This window comes from Entelurus aequoreus, linkage group LG06 (genome assembly GCF_033978785.1).
Source record: "Entelurus aequoreus isolate RoL-2023_Sb linkage group LG06, RoL_Eaeq_v1.1, whole genome shotgun sequence".
Lineage (NCBI taxonomy): Eukaryota > Metazoa > Chordata > Actinopteri > Syngnathiformes > Syngnathidae > Entelurus > Entelurus aequoreus.
In genome coordinates, this window is record NC_084736.1 from 6411944 (window position 1) to 6429118 (window position 17175).

A 17175-nucleotide genomic window follows, 5' to 3' on the forward strand; every position below is an offset into this window, starting at 1 on the left:
CTCTCAGGGCTTCCCCGACACGTATCGCTTCTTTGGCAACGTCCTGGACAAGCACAGACAGGTGAGGAGAGCACGCTGCTCACTGCTGGGGATTTCCTGTTATTTATTGTAATCATCATTTTGTACGTCAGGTGGGCAACGCCGTGCCCCCTCCCCTCTCTCGAGCCATCGGACTGGAGATCAAGAAGTGTGTGGTTGAAAGGGTGAAGGAAAAACAAACGGCAGGTAAACAATGCATCATCTTTATCAATAATGTATTCTGTCCTTTATCAATAATGTATTCTGTCCTTTATCAATAATGTATTCTGTCCTTTATCAATAATGTATTCTGTCCTTTATCAATAATATACAGCACAGGCCAAAAGTTTGGACTCTCCTTCTCCTTCAATCTTTATTTCCATGACTATTTACGTTGTAGATTGTCACATCCAAACTATGAATGAACACATGTGGAGTTATGGACTTCACCAAAAAAAAAAGGTGAAAATAACTGAAAACATGTTTTATATTCTAGTTTCTTCAAAATAGCCACCCTTTGCTCTGATTACTGCTTTGCACACTCTTGGCATTCTCTCCATGAGCTTCAAGAGGTAAAAACCTTTGATGGTTTTCACTTCACAGGTGTGCCTCATCAGGGTTGATTAGTGGAATCTCTTGCTTTATCAATGAGGTTGGGACCATCAGTTGTGTTGTGAAGGAGTGTACAAACTTTTGGCCTGTGCTGTATCGACATGTTGCGTATCGACGTGTTGCGTATCGACGTGTTTCTTATCAACATGTTGTGACATGTTGCGTATCGACGTGTTGCTTATCAACATGTTGTGACATGTTGCGTATCGACGTGTTGCGTATCGACGTGTTGCTTATCAACATGTTGTGACATGTTGCGTATCGACGTGTTGCTTATCGACGTGTTGCTTATCGACATGTTGTGACGTGTTGCGTATCGACGTGTTGCGTATCGACGTGTTGCTTATCGACGTGTTGTGACATGTTGCGTATCGACGTGTTGCTTATCGACATGTTGTGACGTGTTGCGTATCGACGTGTTGCTTATCGACGTGTTGTGACATGTTGCGTATCGACGTGTTGCTTATCGACATGTTATGACGTGTTGCTTATCGACATGTTGCGTATCGACGTGTTGCTTATCAACATTTTGTGACATGTTGCGTATCGACATGTTGCTTATCGACATGTTATGACGTGTTGCTTATCGACGTGTTGCTTATCGACATGTTGCTTATCGACGTGTTGCTTATCGACATGTTGCTTATCGACATGTCGTGACATGTTGCGTATCGACGTGTTGCGTGTCGACGTGTTGCGTGTCGACGTTTTGCGTGTCGACGTGTTGCGTGTCGACGTGTTGCGTGTCGACGTGTTGCGTGTCGACGTTTTGCGTGTCGACGTGTTGCGTGTCGACGTGTTGCGTGTCGACATGTTGCTTATCGACATGTTGTGACATGTTGCGTATCGACATGTTGCGTATCGACATGTTGTGACATGTTGCGTATCGACATGTTGCGTATCGACATGTTGTGACATGTTGCGTATCGACATGTTGCGTATCGACATGTTATGACATGTTGCGTATCGACATGTTGCGTATCGACATGTTGTGACATGTTGCGTATCGACATGTTGTGACATGTTGCGTATCGACATGTTGCGTATCGACATGTTGCGTATCGACATGTTGCGTATCGACATGTTGTGACATGTTGCGTATCGACATGTTGTGACATGTTGCGTATCGACATGTTGTGACATGTTGCGTATCGACATGTTGCGACATGTTGCGTATCGACATGTTGCGTATCGACATGTTGCGTATCGACATGTTGCGACATGTTGCGTATCGACATGTTGCGACATGTTGCGTATCGACATGTTGTGACATGTTGCGTATCGACATGTTGCGTATCGACATGTTATGACATGTTGCGTATCGACATGTTGCGTATCGACATGTTGTGACGTGTTGCGTATCGACATGTTGCGTATCGACATGTTGTGACATGTTGCGTATCGACATGTTGCGTATCGACATGTTGTGACATGTTGCGTATCGACATGTTGTGACGTGTTGCGTATCGACATGTTGTGACGTGTTGCGTATCGACATGTTGTGACGTGTTGCGTATCGACATGTTGTGACGTGTTGCGTATCGACATGTTGTGACGTGTTGCGTATCGACATGTTGCGTATCGACATGTTGTGACATGTTGCGTATCGACATGTTGCGTATCGACATGTTGTGACATGTTGCGTATCGACATGTTGTGACATGTTGCGTATCGACATGTTGTGACGTGTTGCGTATCGACATGTTGTGACGTGTTGCGTATCGACATGTTGTGACGTGTTGCGTATCGACATGTTGTGACGTGTTGCGTTGTGACGTGTTGCGTATCGACATGTTGTGACGTGTTGCGTATCGACATGTTGTGACGTGTTGCGTATCGACATGTTGTGACGTGTTGCGTATCGACATGTTGTGACGTGTTGCGTATCGACATGTTGTGACGTGTTGCGTATCGACATGTTGTGACATGTTGCGTATCGACATGTTGCGTATCGACATGTTGTGACATGTTGCGTATCGACATGTTGTGACATGTTGCGTATCGACATGTTGTGACATGTTGCGTATCGACATGTTGTGACATGTTGCGTATCGACATGTTGCGTATCGACATGTTGTGACAAGTTGGGGGTGGAAAAAGGCATTTTTTTCATCTTAATATTGAATCAGACTTTTTGTATATCTTTGCAAAGATTCAACTCCTCTGATATAACATGTATTATAATAAATATATAATATAACATGTATAATATAAAATAAATATAATATAATTATATAACATGTATAATATATAATGTATAATAATAATATAACATGTATAGGGCTGCAACAACTAATCGATTATAAAAATAGTTGGCGATTAATTTAGTCATCGATTTGTTGGAGCTATGCACAGAGGCTACTTTTTTATTTTTTATTTTTATAAACTGCAACATGTACAAACAGCTGAGAAACAATAATAAAAATAAGTAAGGTGCCAGTATGCTGTTTTTTTAAATAAAATACAGGAAAGGATAGAAATGTAGTTTGTCTCTTATCCGATTATTATTCGACTAATCGAAGTAATAATCGACAGATTAATCGATTATCAAATTAGTTGTTAGTTGCAGCCCTAAACGTGTGTGTGTGTGTGTGTGTGTGTGTGTGTGTGTGTGTGTGTGTGTGTGTGTGTGTGTGTGTGTGTGTGTGTGTGTGTGTGTGTGTGTGTGTGTGTGTGTGTGTGTGTGTGTGTGTGTGTGTGTGTGTGTGTGTGTGTGTGTGTGTGTGTGTGTGTGTGTGTGTGTGTGTGTGTGTGTGTGTGTGTGTACGTACTGTATCTCATGTACTAAAAGACTGCAGGCTTTTTTGTTTAAATAATTGAGTTTGTGGCTAAAAACATTATGTTCCTGAAATAATCATTTAAACATTTGTGTTGGCACACATACCTGAAATTTTAACTGCGCGTTCATGTATTTTCATTAAATATAAGCTAAAAAAAACAAACTCCACAGCTGTTTGCCAGACCAAAGGTGAGAAACACTGATGAATACAAATAATTTACCATTTTGAAAGTGTTGTTTAGTAAATGTTAACTTGAAATAAAAGTCTTGTAGTATTCACTACACTACTGATACTTTGTTTACTGCGGAATGAACTTTGTGATAAGGAAAATAAAATAACTTTGAGAGGGGGACAAACGGTGTTCTCCCCCAAAACATTCTGTAACTTGTAAAAATGTGTCCATCAATGTGAGTAAGTACTAACTTCTGCTGTCCTTCTCCAGACAACATCAAGCAAGAGAAGATGGAAGTGTCAGACTGACTTGTCTTTGAACTGTTCTCATCTTTTTTTTTTACTTTTCAATGTGCTTTTAATCTTGTTAAATTGTACGTAGTTTTATATGTAATATTTCAAATAAAGCTCTTATGAAATGGACTCGCTTGCTTGTACGACATCACAACTAGTTACATATCTATCTCTGCCTCCCTAACATAACCAGAAAACATCATAATTAAAGATTAAAGTATTTTTTTTAAATTTATTTTCCCTAAATATGTAAAAGTATTCATATTCTCTTGTCTTATTATGCTCCTTCCAGTGCTGTTTTTAGGTTAGAGTTTTTATCCAATCAGAATTCAGATAGCTTATGTTGCCATGCTGTACCAAATCTGCCTTCAGAATCAACATAAGTGATAGACAGTTGCGATAGCCAATCAGATCACGAGTTGTCAGTAAGGCCTTCTAGCTGGCCTATGGCAGATATACATAGTGATGTTATGAGCTAGGTAACATAAGAACTCCATTACCCAGCATGCCACAGTAGTGAAGCGCATGCGCAGTAGCCATGTTTAAACGTGCCGGCGGCGGGAAGTTTTTTTAATGAGCACCTGTGGAGTAAACTTGAAAGAAGTCCGCCATCACGCCTCGTCTGCGTCTTTTATGATTAGACGAGACAACACAAAGCCATTTTCAAGAAGTATATTTAAAGAGTAACTACATCTTGTGAGAACATCTCGGCCAACCCCGGAAGCTCGCTCAGCTGTCGATGAAATGTGAGTTCAGATGTTGTTTTTTTGCTATTTTAATTTTGACAGTGCCACATAAGATGTTTTAATTGCTGATACGGGTTTATTGATTTTCAAACGCGCCAGAAAATAAGCGGTTTTTGTACACTGTTGTGATTCAATGGCCAGTAGTGTGTAAATGTGTTCCTGTATAGTATTTACCCAACAATGGTCACGTGATCATTGAAGTGCCTAGGTGGGAAACGCACGTCCCGCCACTGATATCTAGAAATTTGAGATGTCCGATAATGGCTTTTTTGCCGATATTCCGATATTGTCCAACTCTTAATTACCGATACCGATATATACAGTCGTGGAATTAACACATTACTATGCCTAATTTTGTTGTGATGCCCAGCTGGATGCATTAAACCAGTGGTTCTCAAATGGGGGTACTTGAAGGTATGCCAAGGGGTACGTGAGATTTTTTTTAAATGTCTGTCAAAAAGAACTGTGAAAAGAAATGCAATATTCAGTGTTGACAGTTAGATTTTTTGTGGATATGTTCCATAAATATTGATGTTAAAGATTTATTTTTTTGTGAAGAAATGTTTAGAATTAAGTATGAATCCAGATGGATCTCTATTACAATCCCCAAAGAGGGCACTTTAAATTGATGATTACTTCTATGTGTAGAAATCTTTATTTATAATTGAATCACTTGTTTATTTTTCAACAAGTTTTTAGTTATTTTTATATCTTTTTTTCCAAATAGTTCAAAAGACCACAACAAATGAGCAATATTTTGCACTGTTATACAATTTAATAAATCAGAAACTGATGACATAGTGCTGTATTTTACGTCTTTATCTCTTTTTTTCAACCAAAAATGCTTTGCTCTGATTAGGGGGTACTTGAATTAAAAAAAAAATTCACAGGGGGTACATCACTGAAAAAAAGGTTGAGAACCACTGCATTAAACAATGTAACAAGGTTTTCCAAAATAAATCAACTCAAGTTATGGAAAAAAAAAATGCCAACATGGCACTGCCATATTTATTATGGAAGTCACAAAGTGTATTATTTTTCTTAACATGCCTCATAACAGCAGCTTGGAATTTGGGACATGCTCTCCCTGAGAGAGCATGAGGAGGTTGAGGTGTGCGGGGCAGGGGGTGTATATTGTAGCGTCCCGGAAGAGCATACTTGCCAACCTTGAGACCTCCAATATCGGGAGGTGGAGGGTGGGGGGGTGGTTGGGGGCGTGGTTATTTACAGCTAGAATTCACCAACTCGAGTATTTCATATATATTTCATATATATATATATATATGTGTATGAAATACTTGACTTTCAGTGAATTCTAGCTATATATATATATATTTATTTTATTTACATAGAAAAAAAACAAAAAAACTTGAATTTCAGTGTTCCGGTGGCTACCCATTAGATGGCAGTATTGTCCTGTTTAACTTCTCCGTTCATGATGAGTATATCATTTCGGCCACCGTGTTCAATGGAGAAGTCTGTTCTACAAAATGTACAGGCAACATACACCTTCCCCTTCGAACTGTCCTGGATGAACTGAAATTCTTGTTTCCATTTGTTTTGAAACTTGCAAGCGTATTTCTTCATCTTGCTCGTCGACGGCGTCGCCGTGTCTGTAATTTCCTCGTGCTTCTGCTTCGTCTCCTTGTTGTGTGCGCAGTTGTGCACTCTACTCTCTAAAAGCCCTAGATGTTATGACGTCATTGGGCAGGCAAGCTGCTTATATTGTGGGAAAGCGGACGTGAGAACAGGCTGTCCCCACTCAGGTCCGCATTGAGCTGGAGGGGGCGTGGCCTCCAGCTCCGGCTGAATACCGGGAGTTTGTCGGGAGAAAATCTCTGCCGGGAGGTTGTCAGGAGAGGCGCTGAATACCGGGATTCTCCCGCTAAAAACGGGAGGGTTGGCAAGTATGCGGAAGAGTTAGTGCTGCAAGGGGTTCTGGGTATTTGTTCTGTTGTGTTACGGTGCGGATGTTCTCCCGAAATGTGTTTTTCGTTCTTGTTTGGTGTGGGCTCACAGTGTGGCGCATATTTGTAACAGTGTTAAAGTTGTTTATACGGCCGCCCTTAGTGTGACCTGTATGGCTGTTGACCAAGTATGCTTTGCATTCAGTTGTGTGTGTGAAAAGCCGTAGATATTATGTGACTGGGCCGGCACGCAAAGGCAGTGCCTTTAAGGTTTATTGGTGCTCTGTACTTCTCCCTACGTCCATGTACACAGCGGCGTTTTAAAAAGTCATTTTACTTTTTGAAACCGATACCGATAATTTCCAATATTACATTTTAAAGCATTTATCGGCCGATAATATTGGCAGTCCGATATTATCGGACATCCCTAGTTGACATGGTTGTCAAAGAAGGAATATACAAATTACAGGAACAATTGGAAACTGACAAGTCAGAATTCAAGTGTTTCTTGTAACTTTGTATTTTGGTCCACTTTTATTAGTGCAAAGTTCTGCAGCTGTCAGCTTTTAAATGGTTCTTAGTTTTCCCCCAAATGGTAAATGGGTTATACTTGTGTGGTTCTCGCCCGGAAAAGGGTGGAGTGCCATCTGCGGGGTTGGGGAGGAGTTCAAGTACCTCGGAGTCTTGTTCACAAGTGAGGGAAGAGTGGATCGTGAGATCGACAGGCGGATCGGTGCGGCGTCTTCAGTAATGCGGACGCTGTATCGATCCGTTATGGTGAAGGAGCTGAGCCGGAAGGCAAAGCTCTCAATTTACCGGTCGATCTACGTTCCCTTCCTCACCTATGGTCATGAGCTTTGGGTTATGACCGAAAGGACAAGATCCCGGGTACAAGCGGCCCAAATGAGTTTTTTGGGTCATGGTCTACTTGGACATGAGAAATGTGACTGAAGCATTAAGGAGTGGGACAATGCTGGACTAGTTGCATTGTGTGCAAACCACCACCAGGTGGCACCTGTGAGCAGATAAACCTGTATCATCTCTTTCGGACTTACCTGGTCGGTGGTGCATTCTTCAGGGTTACAGAAGTACCTGCTCTACATTCCTAAAAACAGCTTCAACCTTCAGTCAGAGGACATTTTTAGTAGAATCTTAAACCGCAGCTCTAGCAGGAGTGAGTCATTTTAGCTTCAATCCACCAAAACAGCACTCTAGTCATTAAAAAAGTTCTTTTTTTTTTTTTTGGAAGATTATTAAAAAACAACAGCGCTCTCCTGTTATTTATAGCAGTGTTCTTCAACCTTTTTGAGCCGAGGCACATTTTAATTTAAAAAAAATATACGGCTGCACACCACCAGCAGAAATGTCTTTTTTTTTTTTTGTTTTCCTGCGTGGAGTGCTTTAGTTCCTGTCTTGCGCTGTTATTTTGGTGGCTCTTCCTGTTTTGTTGGGCGTTTTCCTGTAGCAGCTTCACACCTTCCTTTGAGTGCTATTGCCTGACCTGCTTTGTATTGGCAAACAAGACTATTTCAGTTGTGCGGACGCTATCCTTCTTCGTGGGGACATTAATTGTCACGCTGTAAGTCTTTGCTGTTGTCCAGCATTCTGTTTTTGTTTACTTTGTAGCCAGTTCGGTTTTACTTTCGTTTTGCATAGCCATCCCTATGCTTCAGTGCCTTTTCCTAGCGAGACTTGCCTTTTGTTCATTTTTGGTTTAAGCGTAACATACCTTTTTTTTTACCTGCATGCGGGTAAAAATGTATGTTATGACAAAGCTACGAACAATGGGAGACCGGGCTTTCTGCTCCGCCGCTCCCAGTCTGTGGAACGCTCTCCCTGACCACCTGAGGGCACCACAGACTGTGGATGCTTTTAAAAAAGGCTTAAAAAGCCTTTTTTTTAGATATATGCATACTAGTTCTAGCTATTAGGCTGTTCTAGTTTTTATTTTTATCTTTTTTTTTTTATACACTGTAGAACTTTGAGGTTGTTTGCTCAATGTAAAGTGCTTTTTACAAATAAAATCTATTATTATTATTATTATGCTGTCTCCCGCTGTGCTCTGCATATTGGGATCAGGACAAACCATCCTCTACAAAGCAATGAACTACCTTCTGCCACCTACTGATGTGGAGTATTACATGGTTAACCTACCAAGCTCTATACAGCACAGGCACTAGACAGCGGCACATTTGCAGATTATAATTATTGATTTGCAAATATTTATTGGACCAATCAGGTGAAGTTGCATAATTTTCCGCGGCACACTTGTGGTTGAAAAACACTGATTTAAAGGTTTGACAGACCACCCCCACCAAGGACTGTTTTCACTGCTGGACTCTGGAAAGAGGTTCCGTAGCAGAACCTCCAGGTTCTGCAACAGCTTCTTCCCTCAAGTCATAAGGCTCTTGAACGCATCATAATAATCATCTCAATTCCCCCCCAAAAACGGATTAACTGGCTGGAATATAAAGACAATATAACATACCGTATTTTCCGCACCATAAGCCGCACCTAAAAACCACAAATTTTCTCAAAAGCTGACAGTGCGGCTAATAACCCGGTGCGCTTTATATATGGATTAATATTCATGTTTATTTTCATAAAGTTTAGGTCTCGCAACTACGGTAAACAGCCGCCATCTTTTTTCCCCCGTAGAAGAGGAAGTGCTGCTTCTTCTACGGTAAGCAACCGCCCCCATAGAAGAGGAAGCGCTTCTTCTTCTACTGTAAGCAACCGCCAAGGTGAGCACCCGCCCCCGTAGAAGAAGAAGCGTGCGGATATTTCATTTCATTTGTGTGTTTCTGTAAAGACCACAAAATGTCTCCTACTAAGAGACACACGTACAAGGTTCCACTGACTTTTGATATTCCTGTGAACCGCACTGTGTATACAACGGGAGCACGTACGGTGAATATCCGTTAGCTTGCCATGCTAACGGCCAGAAACTTCCACCCATGGTGATATTCAAAAGGAAGACCTTGCCAAAAGAGAACTTTCCAGCCGGCGTCATCATAAAAGCTAACTCGAAGGGATGGATGGATGAAGAAAAGATGAGCGAGTGGTTGATAGACGTTTACGCGAAGAACAATTTGAGGGATTTGTGGATGAGTAATAACTTCAGAACGTGAGCTTTAAATGTTTATTTTGTGTGTTGTGTGACATTAACGTTCGAGCAACGTTGAGTTATTGATGTTGCTATTGCTCTGCACTATTTTGAGTGTTACTATTTTTGTGATTGCACATTTGCACATTACATTTTGGGAGTGAACAGAGTTGTTAGAACGCTGGTTTGTAATATACTATTAAAGTTTGACTGACCTGACTGTTGTTTTGACATTCCCTTTAGCGCAGCGTAGGTGCGGCTAATAACACGGGGCGGCTAATAGGTAAACAAAGTTTTGAAATATGCCATTCATTGAAAGTGCGGCTAATAACACGGGGCGGCTTATGGTGCGGAAAATACGGTACATATTTATCTGTACAGTAAATCTTTTTATATCCGCACCTTCTTTTGTAAAAGCAAACACTCTGCACCTTATTGCTTTTATCCTGCACTACAACAACTTAATGCAACCAAATTTTGTTATCTGTACTGTAAAGTTCACATTTAAATGACAATAATGGAAGTCTAGGTCTTATTCAGTAGAGTTGAAGAAAGTAGTTCTGCAGTAAGTATTGGACTGAGGAGAAAAAAGGTGATTGCGTCTCTTTATTAAGCGGCCATGTTTGACCAGAGTTATAGAAGATGTGGAATGGCAGGTGGTCCTCAGTTGTTTGAAGGTCTGCAAAGAGAGCACGTCGTCATCGTCTGCTACATTTCAAACCGGAGCAGTAAGCACTTACTTGGCCCATTCCACGCTGAGAATGAGATGGTCGTATCCGAACCCTGACACGGCCACGATGGCTCTGGCCGCGTCCTCGCGACGCTGGAAGCTGATGAAGGCGAAGCCCTGCAGGCGACACGTGTGTGTGTGGTTTAGCGGTGAGGATGCAACACAGACAGGAAGTGAGAGAGCACACCTTGGACTGTCCTGTGAGCTTGTCTTTGGCCAGGTAGATTCTGGAGATGTTGCCGAATGGTCTGAAGAGCTCCTGCAGGTCTGTCTCGCGGGTGTCCTCTGACAGGTTGGTCACACGAATGGTGGCGTTGTCGTCCGCTGGGGGAGGGGGGGGGGGGGCACATGTTTTCTTGTCATTGATATAGCACCACTCAGTTATCTTTACGGGTGGTCAGGAGGCAGAAGACTTGTGAAGATGTGATGAATTGATTAACGTGGACCCCGACTTAAACAAGTTGAAAAACTTATTGGGGTGTTACCATTTAGTGGTCAATTGTACGGAATATGTACTGTGCAATCTACTAATAAAAGTGTCAATCAATCAATCCTGTGATGTGATGCAGATTTCATTTCAACAACTTAAGATTGGAACTTGATCGTAAATAAACCCACGTTTTTACTGCTAAATGTTGTGTTCATTCATGTCCATGGTGTTTTAATGTGCTCTAATTTAATAAGTACACATACCGTATTTTTCGGACTATAAGTCACAGTTTTTTTTCATAGTTTCATAGTTACTGTAAAATATCAAATATTTATCTCATTCACGTAAGAGACTAGACGTATAAGATTTCATGGGATTTAGCGATTAGGAGTGACAGATTGTTTGGTAAACGTATAGCATGTTCTATATGTTATAGTTATTTGAATGACTCTTACCATAATATGTTACGTTAACATACCAGTTGGTTATTTATGCCTCATATAACGTACACTTATTCAGCCTGTTGTTCACTATTCTTTATTTATTTTAAACTGCCTTTCAAATGTCTATTCTTGGTGTTGGGTTTTATCAAATAAATTTCCCCCAAAAATGCGACTTATACTCCAGTGCGACTTATATATGTTTTTTCCCTTCTTTATTATGCATTTTCGGCCGGTGCGACTTATACTCCGAAAAATACGGTATAGTATAGTACTGCGATACTAATGAATCATATTCGGTACTATACCGCCTCTAAAAAGTACCGGTCCGCCACCCAAAACTAATGTAAAGTATCAAACAAGAGAAGAATAAGTGATTATTACATTTTAACAGAAGTGTAGATAGAACATGTTAAAAGATAAAATAAGCAGATATTAACAGTAAATGAACAAGTGGATTAATAATTCATTTTCTACCACTTGTCCTTAATAATGTTGACAAAATAATAGGTGTATAAATGACACAATATGTTACTGCATATGTCAGCAGAATAATTAGGAGTCTTTGTTTGTTTACTTACTACTAAAAGACAAGTTGTCTAGTATATTCACTATTTTATTTAAAGACAAACTTGCAATAATAAACATATGTTTTATGTACCCTAAGATTTTTTGTTAAAATAAAGCCTATAATGCAATTTTTGTGGTCCCCTTCATTTAGAAAAGTGCCGAAAAGTATCTAAATGATTTTGGTACCAGTACCAAAATATTGGTATTGGGACAACACTAGTTGGCGCTGATGAAAAACACTTTGAATGGCAGTCCCGCATACAGTACAGGCCAAAAGTTTGGACACACCTCATTTCAATGCGTTTTCTTTATTTTCATGACTCTTTACATTGTAGATTGTCACTTAAGGCATCAAAACTATGACACCTGTGAAGTGAAAACCATTTCATGTGACTACCTCTTGAAGCTCATGGAGAGAAAGCCAAGAGTGTGCAAAGCAGTAATCAGAGCAAAGGGTGGCTATTTTGAATAAACTAGAATATAAAACATGTTTTCAGTTATTTCACCTTTTTTTTGCGAAGTGCATAACTCCACATGTGTTCATTCATAGTTTTGATGTGACAATCTACAATGTAAATAGTTATGAAAATAAAGAAAACACATTGAATGAGAAGGTGTGTCCAAACTATTAGCCTGTACTGTAAATGTTGCTCACTCAAATCACCACCTGTGGTTTCTGGGGCCTTTCTACATTGAAAACCTGTTAACACCGCTGTAGCATTATGATCAATATTGTAGTTGCATGTAGGGATTTAACGGTCAATGGTACAATGATAAACTGCGGTAAAATTCCTTATGGTTAGTAAAACTGTTAAAATTTTTATTTACAAAAAAAAAACAATGCATTTAAGCCAACACTGCTTACTTCCTGGAAACAGACGCGCATGCGCACTAGCGCCGTTAGGCTCAAGAAAACATGGCAGCAACTACACGAAAACATGGCAGCAACTACACGGACTTAGCTCTGAAAAGGTTCCCTCAGAGTTTCACTTAATTTCACTCGCATCACTTCTGTGGAGTCTTGGCATGCATTTAAGAGCACACTGCTACTATTATCAATATTGATAAAAAATTAGATGTGTCCGATAATGGCTTTTTTGCCGATATCCGATATTCCGATATTGTCCAACTCTTAATTACCGATTCCGATACCGATATATACAGTCGCGGAATTAACACATTATTATGCCTAATTTTATTGAGATGCTCCGCTGGATGCATTAAACAATGTAACAAGGTTTTCCAAAATAAATCAACTCAAGTTATGGAAAAAAATGCCAACATGGCACTGCCATACTTATTATTGAAGTCACAAAGTGCATTATTTTTTTTAACATGCCTCAAAACAGCAGCTTGGAATTTGGGACATGCTCTCCCTGAGAGAGCATGAGGAGGTTGAGGTGGGCGGGGCTGTGGGGTGCGGGGTTGAGGTGTGTGTGTGTGGGGGGGGGGGGTAGGAGGTAGTGAGGGGTGTATATTGTAGCGTCCCGGAAGAGTTAGTGCTGCAAGGGGTTCTGGGTATTTGTTCTGTTGTGTTTATGTTGTGTTACGGTGCGGATGTTCTCCCGAAATGTGTTTGTCATTTGTTTGGTGTGGGTTCACAGTGTGGCGCATAGTTGTAACAGTGTTAAAGTTGTTTATACGGCTACCCTCAGTGTGACCTGTATGGCTGTTGACCAAATATGCCTTGCATTCACTTGTGTGTGTGAAAAGCCGTAGATATTATGTGACTGGGCTGGCACGCAAAGGAAGTGCCTTTAAGGTTTATTGGCGCTCTATACTTCTCCCTACGTCCGTGTACACAGCGGCGTTTTAAAAAGTCATACATTTTACTTTTTGAAACTGATACCGATATTTACTGATATTACATTTTAAAGCATTTATCGGCCAATGATATCGGACTGCCGATATTATCGGACATCTTTAATAAAAATACTCATGATTATTATTATTTTGGCCATAATCGTGCAGCACTACTAACAGGAGAATGAAATAGTCAATAAGGATTTCAATATTGATAAAAATAATCGTGTTTATTATTTTGGCCATAATCACGCAGCCCTAATCTTTGAAGTAGTTCAGGCAGGAAGAATAAACTCACCTCTACGGTTGGGCTGCATGGACTCCCCTCTGCGCGTGCCTCCATCCCTTAGACTGGGGGGCACATACTTGCCAGTCTTGCTCTGTGCAGGCTGCACAGGTTCTGGTTCAGCTGATTCAACAGAAGAACAAATCAAGTCCGGTGTTAGTGAGCTTTCACACCTGCAGGTAATGTTCCCGAATTGAATCCCACCAACAAAGCTTTAAATGTGCAGACTGGTGAGTGAAACATACAAATAATAGTAATAAAGTGTCCCATCCAGCAACAACTAAACTGTGCTGAATTCGGTTACGGGCCAACGTGTGCTAGTGCGAGCGCGTCTTGATGATGTGACATACCAGAGCCGGCCGGTTTATCTTTGTCGGTGGTGAGGCCGAGCTGCTCGGCAAGCTCCTTCTGCATGGGGCCCAGCGTGTCTTTGTAAGGGCAGCGGGTGGTCCAATGGTCACCTTTGCAGATACGACACGTCACAATCTTCTGTCCTTTCAGTTTGTTCATGGGGTCGTCATCCTGGTCTTGAGCGTTCAGATCCTGCAGGAAGAGGGAGCGGAAGTCAGATTCCATAAGGAAGCTACAAAAAGGTCAAAGTGCATCGTCACCTCCTTGCTGGAGATAAAGGTCATATAGACGTCGTCGCTGACGGTGGTGGTCGCCACGTTAGGACCTGGCGCGTCAAACTCAGAGTTGCCAAATTTCTTCCAGTTCTGAAGTGAGAGGGAGTTTTACTCACACCTGACAAGCGCTACGCTTTCACACATTCAGCCTAAAAGCAAACCTTTCTCCTCGCAATTGCCTTGGAGGCTTTCCTGGTCTCGATCTTGAATGTCCGCACAATCTAGAGCCACAAACGCAGTGGAGTCACGTCGCCATTCGTTCATTGAACTTCAAAGTACACAAATTACCTTCGTCTTCTTTCCATCGTCATCGATTTTATACTCTGTGATAGTTTTAATGTTTCCTTTGATAACTTCCTTGATTGGTGGAAGTGTTCCTGTCAAAAAGCATTTTAACATGAGTTAAAGCAGCAGAACACTATTGCTGTACGCAAAGTAACAAACATAGTCAACTAATGAACATAGTGATCTGTGCCAGGTTCCCAATAAGGCCATGTCCACACCAACACAGATACTTACGCATACCTATCTCTGCGTTTAGGCCTCTTGTCCTTAAAAACGCAGACTTTTGCAAACACTGGCCAGGTGTAGAGTTCCAAAACTCTATTCTCAGCATATACACTTCACAAACGGAGACTTGTACTATTTTGATGACGTCATTTTCAAAGCTCAACAACACTGCCTTGCTGCCTTTAAGCACACTAAGTGAATCTACTGTATGTTTGAACGTAAATATGCTTCTATTTTCACTCAACGTTGATAAGAAAAGACGCATCAAAATAGGATTCGCGACACTCCCGCCAGTGCTCATGAAGGTCAGGTGTTTTGGACACGATTGCTGTCGAACTTCCACCTGGTGGAACAACTTTGACAAGCAAGACTTTGTATTTTCCTGTAGCAGTTTCATGTCTTCCTTTTGAGCGATATTTCCCGCATCTACTTTGTTTTAGCACTCAAGAATATTTCAGTTGTTTTTTTTATCCTTCTTTGTGTGGACATTGTTGGTTGCCATGTCATGTTCGGATGTACTTTGTGGACGCCGTCTTCGCTCCACAGTAAGTCTTTGCTGTCGTCCAACATTCTGTTTTTTTGTTTACTTTGTAGCCAGTTCAGTTTTAGTTTCATTCTGCATAGCTTTCCTTAACCTTCGATGCCTTTTCTTAGGGGCACTCACCTTTGTTAAACTTTTGTTTATTTTTGGTTTAAGCATTAGACACCTTTTTACCTGCACCCTGCCTACCGCTGTTTCCGACATCTACAAAGCAATTAGCTACCAGCTGCCACCTACTGATATGGAAGAGTATTACACGGTTACTCTGCCGAGCTCTAGACAGCACCGACACTCAACAACAACACATCATTTACAGACTATAATTACTGGTTTGCTAAGAGTATTTTTAACCCAAATAAGTGAAATTAGATAATCTCTCACGGCACACCAGACTGTATCTCACAGTGGTCGAAAAACACTGCTTTAAACCATAACCAAGTATGCATCAATATAGCTCTTGTCTCAAAGTAGGTGTACTGTCACCACCTGTCACATACGCCCTGACTTTTGAGGTTTTTTTTGCTGTTTTTCTGTGTGTAGTGTTTTAGTTCTTGTTTTGCGCTCCTATTTTGGTGGCTTTTTTTCTTTTTGTATTTTCCTGTAGCAGTTTCATGTCTTCCTTTGAGTGATATTTCCTGCATCTACTTTGTTTTAGCACTCAAGAATATTTCAGTTGTTTTTTATCCTTCTTTGAGTGGACATTGTTGATTTTCATGTCATGTTCGGATGTACTTTGTAGACGCCGTCTTTGCTCCACAGTAAGTCTTTGCTGTCGTCCAGCATTCTGTTTTTGTTTACTTTGTAGCCAGTTATGTTGTAGTTTCGTTCTGCACAGCCTTCCTTAAGCTGCAATGCCTTTTCTTAGGGGCACTCACCTTTTGTTTATTTTTAGTTTAAGCATTAGAGTGGTTGACAAACACTGCTCTAACCACAAGGCCACTGAGCTAAGCTAAGTGTCTCTGCTTACGTCACAGACCATATATCAGCACACTTTGCCCAGGGGTTGATTTTATTAGGTCATTCTAGTGAGTAAAGACTTCGACAAACGTTATTAAAAAATACTAACACTTCAGCGTAATTCCCCACGTGGACGTGTTAGCTACCTGGCTAGTGTTAGCATGCTAACGTCGAGAGAGGCTTACCTTCATCTACTTCCTCCTCCACTTGGTCGGCCCAGCTGGGCTTGGAGCTGGCGGGAGGTAAGAAAAATGCGTTATCGCGTCTATAAACACCAATATAATAACATCAGGTTTACTAAAGGAAACACTCACTCGTCGTACTCGATCGACGGCATCTTGTTCAGCTAGCTTAGCCGCCTCCGGGACCGGAAATAGAGCGCCAGGGACCGGACTCTCCGCCACTTTCACACTTCCGGAATATGAACTTCAGAATAAAAGCGTCGGTCTCGACCCAACAGTCAATTTCACACTAAAAGTGTGTTGTCAAGAATTGTGTTTTTCGAATGAACGTGATTAACACGTGGGTGTTATAATCATGTTTTGCATACTCAATGCCCTCTTCTATTTCACATACTTATATATTGGATAGACGTGTAATAATTTAACAAGTATGAATTGTCTTTTTTTGACATAAGTAGGTTTATTT

General features: G+C 41.0%; 3 protein-coding genes across 3 annotated transcripts in view; 2 read left to right on the forward strand and 1 right to left on the reverse strand.

Moving 5' to 3' along the window:
- The window catches only part of dnmt1 (DNA (cytosine-5-)-methyltransferase 1), a 61430-nt gene extending 57436 nt beyond the window's left edge, over window positions 1-3994 (forward strand). The window contains exons 32-34 of the mRNA XM_062049907.1: window positions 1-61; window positions 132-225; window positions 3853-3994. The exon at window positions 1-61 is cut by the window's left edge and continues 56 nt beyond it. Coding sequence (XP_061905891.1) covers window positions 1-61; window positions 132-225; window positions 3853-3890 — 193 coding nt within the window. The 3' untranslated portion in view covers window positions 3891-3994. The remainder of the gene's footprint in view (window positions 62-131; window positions 226-3852) is intronic.
- Window positions 3995-4421: 427 nt separating this feature from the next.
- LOC133651412 (angiopoietin-related protein 2-like) overlaps window positions 4422-17175 on the forward strand; it is a 56557-nt gene continuing 43803 nt past the window's right edge. Inside the window, exon 1 of the mRNA XM_062049358.1 lies at window positions 4422-4621. The gene's annotated coding sequence lies outside the window, so the exon portion shown is untranslated. The remainder of the gene's footprint in view (window positions 4622-17175) is intronic.
- eif3g (eukaryotic translation initiation factor 3, subunit G) lies at window positions 10226-16966 on the reverse strand. The gene is made up of 10 exons (XM_062049355.1): window positions 16842-16966; window positions 16713-16759; window positions 14808-14896; window positions 14681-14740; window positions 14505-14609; window positions 14244-14436; window positions 13906-14016; window positions 10552-10688; window positions 10375-10481; window positions 10226-10313 (listed from the first exon to the last, which is right to left on the reverse strand). Exons 1-10 carry the CDS (start codon window positions 16862-16864, stop codon window positions 10298-10300), a joined length of 888 nt encoding a protein of 295 aa, XP_061905339.1. The 5' UTR covers window positions 16865-16966; the 3' UTR covers window positions 10226-10297.

Coding starts and splice junctions, on each gene's coding strand:
- eif3g (XM_062049355.1), bottom strand. CDS start 16,864: ATGCCGTCGATCGAGTACGACGA. Junction 14,897..16,712: donor GGAGGAGGAAGTAGATGAAG/GTAAGCCTCTCT, acceptor GCTTTTTGACAG/GAACACTTCCACCAATCAAG. Junction 14,437..14,504: donor CCTTTATCTCCAGCAAGGAG/GTGACGATGCAC, acceptor CTCTTCCTGCAG/GATCTGAACGCTCAAGACCA.